This window comes from Linepithema humile, chromosome 2 (assembly GCF_040581485.1).
Source record: "Linepithema humile isolate Giens D197 chromosome 2, Lhum_UNIL_v1.0, whole genome shotgun sequence".
Lineage (NCBI taxonomy): Eukaryota > Metazoa > Arthropoda > Insecta > Hymenoptera > Formicidae > Linepithema > Linepithema humile.
Window position 1 is genome coordinate 13,743,824 of NC_090129.1, and position 16,115 is coordinate 13,759,938.

The 16,115-nt window shown below is 30.9% G+C and overlaps 1 protein-coding gene across 3 annotated transcripts in view; it reads left to right on the plus strand.

Annotated features, from left to right (window-relative positions):
• Frl (formin-like protein) overlaps positions 1 to 16,115 on the plus strand; it is a 51,447-nt gene that overhangs the window by 24,450 nt on the left and 10,882 nt on the right. For 2 of the 3 annotated variants that reach the window (XM_012371874.2, XM_012371876.2), the window contains exons 2-9: positions 4,189 to 4,272; positions 6,767 to 6,853; positions 10,719 to 10,825; positions 11,220 to 11,359; positions 12,680 to 12,858; positions 13,282 to 13,358; positions 13,853 to 14,168; positions 14,854 to 14,970. In XM_012371874.2, coding sequence (XP_012227297.1) covers positions 4,189 to 4,272; positions 6,767 to 6,853; positions 10,719 to 10,825; positions 11,220 to 11,359; positions 12,680 to 12,858; positions 13,282 to 13,358; positions 13,853 to 14,168; positions 14,854 to 14,970 — 1,107 coding nt within the window. The remainder of the gene's footprint in view (positions 1 to 4,188; positions 4,273 to 6,766; positions 6,854 to 10,718; positions 10,826 to 11,219; positions 11,360 to 12,679; positions 12,859 to 13,281; positions 13,359 to 13,852; positions 14,169 to 14,853; positions 14,971 to 16,115) is intronic. The other variant, XM_012371875.2, reaches the window with a different exon arrangement.

Genomic DNA, 16,115 nt, shown 5'->3' on the forward strand with positions numbered 1-16,115 from the left:
AATTTATTCTTCCAGTAACAAAAAGATTTGTGACTAGTGAATAAACATTTATAATATATTAGCGTGAGAAGGCAAGTTTTATATGAGGTCATTTTTCTCATTTATGGCGTGAAATAAATTTCCTCAAATCCTTGGTCGTGGAATGCTAGATCGGGGAAAGAGCAGACATACAAATACGATGAGAAAGAAAAATTGCATCGCACGGGATGAATCGCGTGTTCGTCCAAAATTTGCTTTTTCATCGGACAATGGAGAAACGCTTTGAATTGAAAGCTCTCTCTTGTCAGTTCGTACAAAGGTCAGTGTCCGTGTAACAAGCAGTAGTCTGCTAGTAACCCCAGCGAACTTAATAAAAATTAGTTTCGTTCTTGATGCCGTTAAGACGTCATTTTATTGTTGCTGAGACGGCCACTCGGTTATCGAGGTAATTCGAAGAAACAAACAGTGTCTGTAGATCTTGAAATAAAATTATTGTCCTCGATTCTTCAATTAATGTCTTTAAGAATTTATTGTTATCCTAAAATCTTTCTTTTGCTCCTTGCGGTACAAAATATGTATTAATCACTGAGAAAAATGGTTTTATTATATTAACAAAATTCTTCTGGTTGACCGTATTTTAGTCGAACGAAACAGAATTTCTGGTTATCGTCACAAAATTTTACACCTTATATCAACACCGTTTGGTTAACTTTACTATAAGGATTTGAATAAGTGTTTTCTTGTTGGATCTACAAAACTTCTTGTTATATTTACATAAATCGCAGCGCTCTGCAACAGTTTCGTCATTACTCACTAAACGGTTGATCAACTGTTCGCCGCATTCATTTGTTACACTGCTACTGCGCCCTCGCTACTCGCGGCGTGTATCGCGCGCATTAGATCTTTCGCGAAGCAATGGCGTTAAGCAGTCGGAACAGTCTCAACTGAGCTCGCTAAAGTTTTACGTCGCGTCGTGGAATCCATTACGGAATATTAGTTAGGCCGATGGCAGAGAACGAGAAGTAAGCACTTATGTCTGTCGTAGACGTCTGTCGTGGACGTATGGTAAGGCAGAGAAAAACGTAAGTCGTGAAAGGTTATTAAATATGTGTGGAAACGACTACGACATACATAAGTTTTTACGTCTCGGTCTCTACCATCAGCCTTACATCCGAAAAGTTTTATGATCACGTGGTGTTTTTTTTTTTTTAATGAAATATATGTATACCAGTGATGTAATGTTTCCTACCGGGCTCGGGAGCCGGGAGCCCGGTAGGAAACATCACATCACTGAGTATACTTTAAACCAAAATATATTGTTAGTATTTTACAAAAACCACACCTATCCGAACTTGTTTTTTAACTACAAAGTTGTGTTAACCTAACAAAACGATATAGTAAAGTTAACAAGAAATTCTGGTAGAGTTTTGTAAATCTAACAACACAATGTGGTAAGGTTTACAAGAAATTCTGGTAGAGTTTTGTAAATCTAACAACACGATGTAGTAAGGTTTACAAGAAATTCTGATAGATTTAAACAGGATGAAATTTAACAAAATCTTCTGGTAATTCCAACAACAAATTTGTTTCGTCCATTTTTGAACAAACGTACTAGTAGAATCAACCAGAATTTCTTATAATACAACAAAACTTTTTTTCCAGTGATCAAATAAAATATTGATGCTTCTTGCTTGTTTTATTAATATTACATTCATTCATATTATATCGCGATATGTATATATATTAAATTGATAGACTAATCGTTAACTGTAAAAAAATAATTTATTAATGAGCTTAATTACTGCTGTAAAGGTTTCTCTTGAAAGAATGAAGACGTTATAACAAGTGTTGATTATACAGCTAAGAAGAATTGCGTTCAATGCACAACGTTTTCTGATGTGCAACGAGAGTGAATTTTATGCTTATCTCTTATCGTGATGGTGCGAAGTGTGAAGGAAAAAGTTGGCCAAGTTTCACTATTGCTTAAAACGGAATTTTTGCAAAGGGCAACTAGCGAAGCAAAAAAAAATGAAAGTAAAGTTTTCCATCATTGCCCCGAAATATACATCCGAAATACATGGACGTGAGGTTTCTTTTATCAAATATAAAAGGTTACAAAGCAAATTTGAATCAATGATTTCCCCATTGCTCGTGACCTATTAAATTTTAATTGTGAAACAATATACAGGGTGTCCGATAATTGCTGAATCACCTCTCGGGTGTAGGTAAAGCGGTTTAAACCGAGTAGAAAAGTCCTGTATCATTTTGCGATTTTCGCAATAATTAATGAGGAATTAATTAAAAAATATCGGCCAATTTGCGCAAGTTTAAGAGCGCGGCGAGAAGAGACCCGTGGCGATACAGCCCACTGTTATTTGGTTACTAGGCGCGCGATAAATCGTTGGGAGGAGCGCTCTACAAATGACAACGGCACATTCGAGCGGTGTGTAACGCTAGATCCTTGCGTCCTAGCAACTACGTAACAACGGGCTATCTCTTCTCGCCGCGCGCTTAGACTTGCGCAAATTGGCCGATCTTCTTTAATTAATTTCTCATTAATTATCGCGAAAATCGCAAAACGATAGAAGACTTTTCTACTCGGTTTAACCCGCTCTACCTGCACCCGAAAGGTCAGCAATTACCGGACACCCTATATATGTATAAAAGAAAGCCAATATCTATAAATTGAATTAAATCTAAAACTTTATATTACCTTAAATAATAATGCAAGGAAAACATTTGTCGAATTTTTATCTTTATATCTGGCTTGCATTATTATTCTACTTCAAATAGATCAGCGCTCAAAATTAGTTGCACATTTCGGGCCGATTCCCGAGACGATGCCTCCTGTTCCCCCACTACCGCCCGGCCGCTGGCGGCCGAGCCGCCGATAGCTCTGGCTCAGGAGCGTTTTAGATAAGAAATAGGCTGGGTTGTTGAGGCATTTCTCAGAAAATTGTAACATTTTCTTCGCTACATACATAATGTTTATTTTCATTAATAATTAAATATATATACATATATTATAAGGCTTTTCACATTATTCTTTCTGGATTCGCGGTTTTATCTTACGCATGTTATAGAACAAGAAACGTGGAAAAAATTGGTCGCTTTTACTATACGTGCATTCGATTCAATTAAGTTTATTGAACCTATTTATCAACGCATAAGTGTGCTTTGTCAAAGATATCGGATTACCGCTAATGGGATACATGCTTCTACAATGGACGGGATGCGAGCGATGACATCCGACAAAGAAACTCGACTTTCAATTGCCATTCATTTATTACCGACCGAGATGTGTTTGTGTGGCGCTATGCGAATCTCGTTTCCTTTATTCAAGTTTAGCCAATTGACATAGTACAGGGCTCGGAATTATTTCATCTTTTCGGCCGATTCTCGTGATATACGCCTCCTTTCCTCTCCTTACCGCGCGCGCAGCAGCCGCTAGGACCAGCGCCGCCGAGCGTTAGGAGCAGCGCTATCCGATAAATGTTGGGTTCTTCTCCCTTGATCATTAAAAATTAAAAAAATTTATTAAGAATATTTTTAAAATCAATAATATTCGAAAGGAGCGTAAAGAGCCAACAGCCGGATATTCGTGCGAAGGTTATCGTATATTAGTTTATAACCATTAAACATTTACATTAAAAACAAACGTTTCAGCCTGTCATCAGGCCTTCATCAGTATTATTACAGAAACCAATAAACCGCAACGCATTAAATAAATACAATATAAGAAGCAAATTAACATAATTAACCGAAGAGTAGTTCAACCACTTTAGAATTGTAGTAAAGCACTTGTAGAAAGCTCATCCACCCAAGATGGAACGAGGTAGGAGAGAAATCTTAGATCCATATTATATGATGGTTGAGATCTTAATTAAAAATATTTTTTTTATTTTGAAATTTATTATGTGGAAATATTTCAATAGATTTCCACGTCACCCATGAGGTACTATTGCTATTGAAGAAAAAAATATTCTTAATAAATTTTTTTAACATTAATCGGATAGCGCCGCTCCTAACGCTCGGCGGCGCTGGCTCTAGCGGCTGCCGCGCGCGCGGTAAGGAGAGGAGAGGTGGCGTATACCATGAGAATCGGCGGAAAAGATGAAATAATTCCGAGCCCTGACATAGTATATTGCCATAGTCAGCATTAATATAATGATAAATATTTTCTAACATTTATGCATTTAATTGTTACAGGCCTCCATGGATCTGCCACCGGACAAAGCGAAGCTTTTGAAGCAGTATGACAATGAGAAAAAGTGGGACATTATATGCGACCAAGTGAGTATCTATTACATTAAAAATACCCACATAAGTAACCAAGTATTTATATAAATTCAAATATACATGTGTATATACAATATATATATATATATATGGGTGCAGTTCCGAATAGGTGAAACGCCCGATTGTTTTGAAACTCCACTATTTTATGTAGTTTGGCGCGCTGATTACGAATATGATAATGAAAATCGCCGACTAGGTCATTTTCAAGGTCAAAACAAGGTCAGAAAAAGTGAAAAAATATCACTTTTGAGATTATTTCGAGAAATATTGATGTAACAAAAAAAAGTTTCAAATAAAAGTTGTAGTTTTTGTAAAAATACATCATTTATGTCCTATGCATTTTTTGTGTAAAACTGATAATTTTCGAGAAAATTGACGTTAAAGATTAAAAACTTTAGTAAGTAGGATGAAACACGGGGGGTTCGGGAGGCGGAGCCCCCCGAGAGGGAAATAGGTGCAGGCGGGGAGAGGGGTGCAGGGGGGAGGGGCGGAGCCTCTCCCCCCGCCTATTACATAGCTAGTGTCTATTATAGAAGTTGAAAATAACTTTCAAACACAATATGCTCTCTACCTTGCGTAGGGGTCTTGCTAATCTTTTCAGTATCAAATATTTTTAGTATATTGTAGACTCATCATACCTTTAGTAAGGCGAAGATTTAATTCATATAAACTTTCTGCGCACACACACCTTGCCTTGGGGTCTTGCTAATCTTTCCTGTATTTAAAATTTTTAGTATATAGTAGACTTATCATACTTTTAGTAAGGCAAAGATTTAATTCATATAAATTTTCTGCGCGCACACACCTTGCGTTGGGGTCTTGCTAATATTTTCAGTATCTAGTATTTTTAGTATATTGTAGACTCATTAGATTTTTAGCAAGGCAAAGATTTAATAAATATACATAAATTGTATACGCACACACGCCGCTACATTCTTGAACGGCATGCGCATGCAAGCTAAGGCCTACCTGTTTACCAAAGTTTTTAATCTTTAACGTCAATTTTCTCGAAAATTATCAGTTTTACACAAAAAATGCATAGAACATAAATAATGTATTTTTATAAGAACTACAACTTTTATTTGAGACATTTTTTCGTTACATCAATATCTCTCGAAATAATCTCAAAAAAGTGATATTTTTTCACTTTTTTTGGAGTTTTGACCTTGAAAATGATCTTGTCGGCGATTTTCATTATCATATTCGTAATCAGCGCGCCAAAATACATAAAATAGTGCAGTTTCAAAAAAATCGGGCTTTTACCTATTCAGAACTTTATCCAAATTTTTAAAGTAAATAACGTTCAAAATTATGTTGAGATATTCTTTACTTCAAAGGAGCGGGAATTCTTTTTAAGAAAGAGATTGGAAATTTGCTAACAAGATTACAAACTGTTATCAATAATGATGGCGATTATACGAAATGTCCCATCTTAAATGCATCAAATATCTCAGAAATTAAAAAAGAGGAAAAAGTGTTTCGAATAAAAGTTGTGGGAAAAATTGGATTTCAAGGGAGAGAAAGGATGGTAATATTTATTTGAAATGATTCTGTAATGACCTTCAAAAGTCTCGTCAAGGTGAACATTTAATATTTTCATGTTAAGAACTTTTAATTTTTTATCGCATATTATTGTAGCTCTTATAATACTTGTCGATTTCGGGATAGTAGCCACGCGGTTTTCATCGCATCAAGTTGGATGATTATGGATGATGTAACTTATAATTAGCTAAGAATTTATACGGATTTATTGTTAATATCTCCCCTTCTTTTCTTTTTCAATGTCAGTCTTTGTCTTTGGCGCTTCTACGATCTTCATCTATTTCGTTTCCTCTATTAATTTTGAAATTCATCGGTATGAATACAAATCTACGGCTTACGATTATCATTTTCTGTCTGTTTTAACACTTTCGCTGATTCTTGCGAATAATAAAAATTCTTGAGATAGTTTTATTATTATTATTATTATCTATGTTATATATTATTGTGTGTTTTTATTGAGATGAAAAAGTTCTGTCAGAAACTTATTTTAATTTCAATTTATTTTGATTACAAAAAGTAGTTTTTAATATTTACTGATTATTTAACAAAATGTGATGGAAATTCCAATGAAAAAATGCAAATATCCTCGAGACAGAAATAGTTGCGGTTCATCAATGGTCCTTCTCGAAGTTTTAATTGTATGGACATGTGTGTAACATGAGACGGATGTAATGCAAGCCGCGCTATTATATGGGCCACAAAAAATGTGCAGCATCTCTTTTTGCGACGGCATGCATGTATCCACAACGTTCCCTTCTTCAAATGTTACTAGTAATGCTCGTACAGTCTCATAAGATTAATATCTCGCACTCAAGGACTAATATGCAAAAATTTGTAAATATTGAGTTACCTTTGTTGCAAGAAGAAATGATCGATATTAACTTAATTGAGTTAAATCTCTAGAAAATTATCCACTTTTTATCACAATTAAAAACTTTGTTTGCAGGAAAGAGTACAAGCTAAAGATCCACCGTCCCATTATCTGGCAAAACTACGTACCTATCTGGATCCCAAAGCTTCACGAAGCCATCGAGTATGTTCTTTTATATATTTTTTCAAATGTGTATATCTTTTTATTTTATTTTTTTATTACACATGTTTGAATTACATATATATTGATAGAATTCATTTCTCGGAAAAAAAATCCGTGTGTTCTTTAGATACATTGTATTACACATTTCACGCTAAATATATTTGATATATACTCATAACATATATATTATATTATAAAATATATTCAAATATATTCAAATCAATCTCGTCAAATTTGGCGTTAAATATATGATGAAGATATTGATATACAGATACAAATACTGATCTAAATTGCAGTAATGGTTCATTCCACGTCAAGTGATCCAATGTGAATTACCTTACCTTACCATTTTCTTTCTTTTTTATTTTCTACACATATTTAGCTATTTCTAATATGGGAACGTGCGCACGCGCGCTTCTGAAATTTCTAGCTTTAATCCTTCATAACACGACTAAAAAGTAAGATATCGAAATAAAAAAATGCATTTTATAAGGGAACAATACATTCATGATTTCTGATCAGAATTTCAAGATAACATTAACCTTTCTTACAAAAAAATATCAAATATCGCAGAAAAACCTATTTTTTACATATTATACCTCAATTATTTTGGAAACCTGACGTGTTGGTGAAATTTGGTTTGCGGCATCGTTTTCAGCATTCAAAAATCTATAAGAAACACCTTGTCTGATTCAAAATAATTAAAAAAAAATTTTTTTTGTAAACTAGTGTTATGCACATCAATATATATACAGGGTGTCCCAGACTTACCGTATCACCCGTTAATGGCAGATTCCTGAGATCATTTGGAGACGAAAATCTTAATACCAAAATGTCGAGGCTACTATAGTATTTGAATGGGAAAGGCTTAAAGTTTACCAATCAGCTTGTCAGAATTTCGCGCGCTCAGGGACATCGCATCTCGAAAGGACCCTTGCACAACACTTTATTCAATACGTTTTATTTACTTCACTCAGCTCTTATTCACTTTATTCACTTTATTTACATTGTTCGCAATACTGACGAATTTACTAACGATAATAATTTCTAAATTGTATTAAAACACGATGCGCGTCGAACTGTCAAAGCAGTCGTGCCATTGACAAATGACGTTTCTCATGTCATGAGAGAAAATCAATACTATTGGTACGAAGTATGATTTGCTACATAAAATGTTGTGCAAGGGTCCTTTCGAGATGCGATGTATATATATATACCTTTTTTAAAAAAAGGTAAAAAAAAGGCGCCAAGTACAAGCTCTTATCACAACTAAAACAAAACAGTATTGTTTTACTTTTCAAAAAAATTGTCGTATATATTAAACCTTTCAAAAAAACCTGTCGTATAGGTATATTAAAATTTTCAAAAAAAGCTATTCTATATACTTCTTACAAAAAAATGTGGTATCAGGAAATGGCACCAAGTGGGACTAAAGAACTATGAAAAAACTTGAACACTATTTCTATAAAACTCTTGTACATAAAGCTCTCGTATATATAATTAATTATATTATACACTATATTTTATCATATTTTACATGTACTATACTATATATACTATATATATTATTAGATATACTATATATATTATAAAAAAATTTTTTAAATATTTAAAAAATAAAAATATTTATTAAAAAACGCAAAAAAACTTGGCGCTGCTACACCTCAAAGTAATGAAATTAACATGTAGTTTACTGTAGACTACGTTCTTGCGTGGTCTTGCCACGCAAGAACGTAGTCAAAAATTGATAGAGAGCAAACCTCTTTTCATTGATATAATAAACAGAATGAAATATTATAGCTTATTTATCTGTTTATTAATTTTAGTATTAATCTGTTTTCTAAACATAATTAATCATGCATTCTTTAGTTATTGATGTTATCTGGTGGAAAAAAAAACATACTTATTTTATCGATAATGATCGTAATCGCTGATTACTTAATCGAGAAATTTATCGTAACGATTCGTTGATATCGATAATAGTGAAAGATATAGTTGAAATTATATCAACGAGTCATTTAAATTATAGCTGTATTTGCTATAATTGCATTATGTTTATAATTGCATTATGTTTATAATTGCATTATGTTTATAATTGCATTATGTTTATAATTGTATTATATTTTAAAGGTAAAAGATTTTCCCTTCATTAAATCGTACGTTTGTAATATGCTATATCATTATCGTTCGTTACTGATATTACAATTAGAAGTTGTGTACGTCGTTAAGTAATGAAGTATCGTTAATTATTAGGTATAGCATTCTATTAAACAGCACATGTTTCAAGACTTTAGTGTATGATTTGTCTAAAATAAATAAAATTAATTATCAAGGTTCAATATTTCTGTTCTATGTATATACTAAATTAGTTCTAACAATATTTATCATTTCCAGTCAATTTCATTTTGTGTTTTACAAGATTTTTTGTTTAGTTTATGTTTATAATCTTTTTTCTATGGATAAATAAAATTCAATAATATACCTAAAATATGATATAAACATTTTTTTACACTTAATTCTCTGCCCACACTGTGATGTGGATAATTTTGTTGTCAATCATAGCGTTAACTACAGAAGACGACTTATGCTATATTTTTTAAAATATAAAATTGACTGAAAATTACAAATATTGTTGAAACTAATCTAGGATACTCAGAACAGAAATATTAAACTTTGAGCTATTCAATTTTATTTATTTTAGACAAATCATCCTCTAAAGTCTCGAATCATGTATGAATAACCTGCAAAATAAAAAATTTTCAAAGGTGTAGTAGATACTTACTAAGGCATTCACATTCACCAACATATCACTTATTTCATTTAATACGAATTTCTAACAAATTTGGTCACTCGCACTACACTGCTCTGGATTGATAAGCAGTCTTGAGTGTGCACCAAAGTAACAGAACAATGTAGTGCGAGTGACTAAATTTGTTAGACCGAATTCACTATTATTACTTTTTTATAACACTTTCTAATCTGAAAGGTTATGTAAAAATGTCAAATCTTAAGCGCACGCAGCGCGGCTTCTCAGCGCCATCAGCGCACCTAACGTCAGAAATCGGAAACTGGACATTTTAGCTGGACATTTTATCGTATTATTTTAGACATTTCGACTTTGGACTATTATAACTTTTTTTCTACAGCACCTACAGTAAAAACAAGCATACTTTTCTTATATAATTTGGGTATGCGCTATTGATTGAGCCTATTATCAACTCAATCGGCCCAGCCGTTATTGAGATCCGATAATCTCGGCTCGTCTCAACTTTCGGGCTCGCGTAAAGATACACGGTCGGTCTTGCGCTGCGCGTGAACTTGGCGCGAGACACTACCGTGTCTCTTGATATATGTTATATATATTATTATAATTGTGATATATATATATATATATATATACATATATATGTATATGATTAGACATGTACATTTCTTGAATCAAATTTAGTTATTTATATCAAATTGAAGTTCATGGAATTTTGAAAGAACTGGTTTTTATTGCAATGAAATATCTCAATTCTTGCCTGAGAAAAATGAGCTTTTGCGTAGAACTGCTCATTAAATTATTCATATTTGAAAAATATTAATCTCTTAAAAATAGGAAACTATAGGAGATAAAAACTCCAAATTGGAGATTTGCAGTCAGCTTTGACGGTTCGTTAAGATTACTGAGAAAAATGAATAAACAACCTTAGGCAAAATATTATTTAATAATTGGATCACTTGACATAGAATGACTAATTCAATTTTAGATGTTCGTATAAAATAAAACTTTTTTAAATTTTTTGTAACACAATTATATTATTATTATTGCGAATTTACCGGCAAGAAATTTTATCAGACGGATACTAATGATTACACACAGTCGTATCGTTTCCTTACATTCTTTCAGAAAAGGAAAATGGTTGGGGAGTCTACATCGACGCAAGTATTACGAGACTTGGAAATATCATTACGCACAAATCACATAGAGTAAGCGAATCCAATAATTATTCAGTCATCATAATAATTATTCATCTCGTTTATCTCCTATTTTTAACATTTGATTAAAAATCTCTTAAATCACCTTGTAATGTAATTGTATTAAACACAATTATGGTATTGATATTTTTTCTTCAAACATATTTTCAATGAATGTGTGATGCTAAATAAATATAAATTCTAATTACAATTTTACACTTCTAATTGTTAGTATTCGAAATAAGAAAGAAGAAACTACTATTTTATGTATTTTATATTATTATATAATTATATAACCAACTAATCATGCTAATCATTAATTATACAATTATACTAACGCGATTCATGTTTATTCATGATATTATCGTCTTTCCAAAGCCTGCATTCTGAGCTGAATATGTTACAGATGGGTAAGAGAGTTTTTAGACGAGGAAAATCAAGGCTTAGACGCCTTGATAGACTATCTTAACTTTAGATTATCGATGATGCGGCACGAGCAACGGCTTTTGGAATCTCACACAAGTTCCGAGGAAAAATTACAAACCGGTAAGAAGTCGATTAGCTTTACAAAATCAAAAAGAGAAAAACATCATCGTCGATTAGAATAGCAGCATAATATTATAAATTAGATATATATATGTATTGATTTGCTAGGAACGGCAACGTATATGAGATTTTTACCAGGGTTGGGAAGTAACTCGTTACTTGTAACGAAGTTACAGTTACAGTTATTTTTTTTTTTGGTAACTATAACTTAACTTTGTTCCTTTTTCTTCATCTATAACTGTAACTTAACTTAGTTACACATTTATGGTAACTAGTAACTAATTTAACAGTTAATTTAATATTCTATATACGGTTGTATTAATTGTAAGAATTAGGGCCTATCCAGACAAACTTGCATAGTCGCATAAACATATGCATAAGGAAAGGAACAAAATTGTCATAGAATTTATCATATTAAGTGTAGATTCGATATTTGTTAAATAAATAGACGGATAAACGTATAGATATTAATTATGAAATTCAACAAAAATAAACAAATTTTCATTTAAAGAATGCACTGCCACCCAGTAATAAATTATCTTTGAGGATTATTATCATATAAGCATAAAGTTGAGATTTTAAGAAGAACTGAAACATTAGTCTACGATTTTTCAGAAAGTTACGACTGTTTGTGTGAAATTTGTGAATTTTTAAACTGAAAAATCTTAATCCTATAATTTTTATTCTAAGTGTATAATAATTTATTTTAAATTATTTATTAATTTAATATTTTAAATGTATTTTTATTTTAAGTTTAAAACAATTGTGATTTATTACATATAAAATAATATAACACAAAATTAAGTACCTATATAGTATATAATAAGTTAATAATCTTGAAATGTAAGATTCTTATATTTAAAATAGTAGTGCACATTTATTGCAAAAAAGTAACTGAAAAGTAACGACTCGTTACTTTTTGAGTAACTATAACTATAACGTGTTACTTTTCAGAGTCGGTAACTTGTAACTGTAACTAGTTCTTTTTCAGTGAAAAGAAATGTAACTTTAACTAGATACTTTTACAAAATAACTTTCCAACCCTGATTTTTACTTACAACAAACTATAGAGTTTGTGAACGAACAGATAATTTGTTGCGTGCTAAATTTCATGTTTATATAAAAAATAAATGTGCGTATATGGGTACGCACGTGCGCAGGTAATCGTTTCATTTAATTATTGTTATAATAATGCTAATATAAAATCGACTACGTTTGACAATAAAAAATTTTTTTGGATAAATTTACTATATTTTTGTATAAGAGAGATTGGTCATTTTATTGTACATAAAAAAAGAATTAATAATAATATTAACGTAGCGGGCACGGGTGATATGTCACCGTTAAACAACGGATGCTTGAGACCGCCTCTTCACGATTTCAAAGATAGTCCTGGTGTTAAACGGAGGTCCCGGCACGTGGCGCGTCTAAATATGGGTGAAGCAAAAGATGACATTCATGTTTGCATACTGTGCATGCGTGCCATCATGAATAACAAGGTGAATAGTAAATTTGGCGCAAGCAGTCATTTGAGATTTAATTCTGTGTCGGAAAAATTAATGCCAATGAGTCCATAATTATCATTTATTATTTTAACGTATTTTTTACGAATGTATTCAGAAAAAGTTTTATAGATTATATATTATTTGTATTTTTTTGATCTGATTCTTTTATACTCTTCTGTTTAATTTATCTAACATATCTTATGATTTGAATATTTATAAATTATTATTGATAAAATAGGTTTTTAAACTAGTTTTTTTTGTTTTTTAAATAAATAATTTTGTACAAAATAAATATATTTATATATATATTTTTAATATTAATATACTATATACACATATTTGCGCGCTTGAAAAAACATATACATATATTTTCCTAGGTGTGCAATACAATATATATTTTATATTCCTTTTTTACAGTACGGGTTTAATATGGTTATTCAACACAGAGAAGCGATTAATTGCATTGCATTGAGCTTAATCCATAAAAGTCTGAGGTGAGTCATGTATTGTCTATTATCTATGATTATTATACATACATGTATGTGTCTTACAAAGATAATGATGTCATAAACGTATCAAATAGCATCTGCAATGCACTAACTTACAAAAAGTATATTCAAGTGTCTTTCTCTGATTTCAACGAGCTTTATAAAACTATTTTTTATCTATCACCGTTTCAATAATATTTACTTAAGCATATACGTCGATTTTCCAAGGAAATGTTTTAATTTCTTAATATGTAATTAAATAATTGAAAAAAATATCTCTTATTTTGTAGTATCACTGTCTCTATCAAAATCAGAGAGAAACATTTGAATATATTTATTTATCAGTTATTTACTTTATTTTTTCAAATTAATGCCAACTTTTACCTGATTATATTCTTTCAACGATTATTGTTTAAAGATAATCTGTTTATGCATCATATTATTTCGAACAATCATACTCATAATAGTGTAATTACTGCTAATAAAAGATGTATTTTCAGAACGAAAGCTTTAGTATTAGAACTTCTTGCTGCAATATGTTTGGTAAAAGGAGGTCACGAGATCATTTTATCAGCATTCGATAATTTCAAAGAGATGTGCTCCGAAAGAAGAAGATTTACGACACTTATGGCATATTTCACCCAGTACGACAGCTTTCATATAGAATTTATGGTCGCTTGTATGCAATTTGTCAATATTGTCGTACATTCGGTTGAGGACATGAACTTCAGGGTACATTTGCAATACGAGTTTACGAAGCTTGGATTAGATGAATACCTTGAGAAACTTAGGCACACAGAGAGCGAAGATTTGCAGGTCAGTGAATTAAACGCAATTATATAAAAATTTTGCACACATTTTCTTAATCAACATAATAAGTGAATGTTTTTTGTTAATCATATATCTCTCTTTAATTTATTGGAGAGCTGAAAAAACATGGCGACAGAAATTTGTATCTTTTTATGAAACTTAATTTTTCCACTTTACAATATCAAGCAATTTATAAAGTTTTCTTTATTATATTACATAGAATTATTATAGAAAATCATAGTTTTATCAAAAGAGAATAATTGATCAATAGCAGTTAATTTCCATTTTATGTGGCTGTTGAGCTGTTTTTTGTGCAATTATATTTAATTATTTATATTTCATCAATAAAAATAATCTTCATTCTTAATTTATTATGTATATATTTAGGATTATTCAAATATCAATATATCGCTATATTTTATTCGAGTGTTTGTTTAATAAAAATGTTTATTATTTACATACGATAAATTATTGTACATTTTATAGCAAATTACTGCACTAATACATAACTAAAAAATGAATTTATATATAAGAATGAAAGATAAAAGGTTGTATCAATTTTATGTAATATTGTTGTGACTGCCATACTATGTTTGACTACAACACAAACACAATCCATATTATCTACTACTTTTTATGGATTATTATATGTCATCTCGTCCTTTTATTTCTTTTTCTTTTATTTTTTTAGGTTCAAATCTCGGCTTATCTAGACAATGTGTTTGATGTAGCTGCCTTGATGGAGGACAGCGAAACAAAGACTGCAGCACTAGAAAAAGTAGCGGAATTAGAGGACGAACTTGGTCATGTAAGCGATATAAATTTTTTTTTATATTATATTATACTATATGAAAAAGAGAGAGTTTTAACATTAACACATTCAGTGTGGACATATTCATATGATTACAAGGCAGTTTCCCGATTACGGCTGTAGTCATACGATTATGATTTCGTGCTCACAAATTATCTGCTTTTTCGTCTCCGCCCTGGTGAAAAAACATCTCATAATTTCCTAGAAAATTTTAAGAATTTTTTATAATTTTATTTTATGAAAAATTCTAAGAAAAAATTTCTTATTTATTCATATTTTTAAAACATTTTTTAGAAAATTATTTAAAAAAAAAAAAAAAAATTATTAGCCGGGATTTTTAAGATTACGGAATCTGATGTAATAATGTTCGATAGCTGTATAGCTGCAAGCGTTATAATAATAATTATTATGAAAATTATTTTTGCCAATAATATGTTATAATTACAATTTATATTTCATAAGCGGTTTTTATATTTATTATGTATGAAATGTAATAAATTCAATATTTGTAATTATTATATATTTTTTATAGAATTTTTAAATGTATATGTATGCGAGTATGTGTTGTAACAAGGTACATTTTTCTGTATTCTATTTAACGGAATATTTCTAAAAAAAATTTACGATTTATCAGCTTCCATATTTTGCCCTGCCTTTGAGTACATTTCATTTAACGGTACAAATTAACGCAAGTATATATTTCTATTCTATCTTTTTCATTGGATGTCAAACACAGAATAAAACATGTATTAACATGTATGTTAACGTGACATTCTATGTTCGATATCTACTAGACAATAAATATAGAATGACACGTTTTTACATTGCTAAATGAAATGCATTCAAAGATAAGGTAGAAAAATAAAAGCTGATAAATCGTATATTTTTCAACTTGTAAAAATATTTGATATTTCTAAAGGCCTGTGTCCACGATGCAAGAAATTGGTCCAAGTTCTTGGTCCGAGAAATGTATAGCCAATTAAATTGAAGTTCTTATGGAAAAACAGCAAGTTGATTGGTTACACATTTCTTGAAGCAATCCAACCATTTTGGGCCAAGAACTCGAACCAATTTCTTGCATCGTGGACACGGGCTTTAATATATACAGATCTGGAAAATTGAGAAATAATGAATTTATTCAT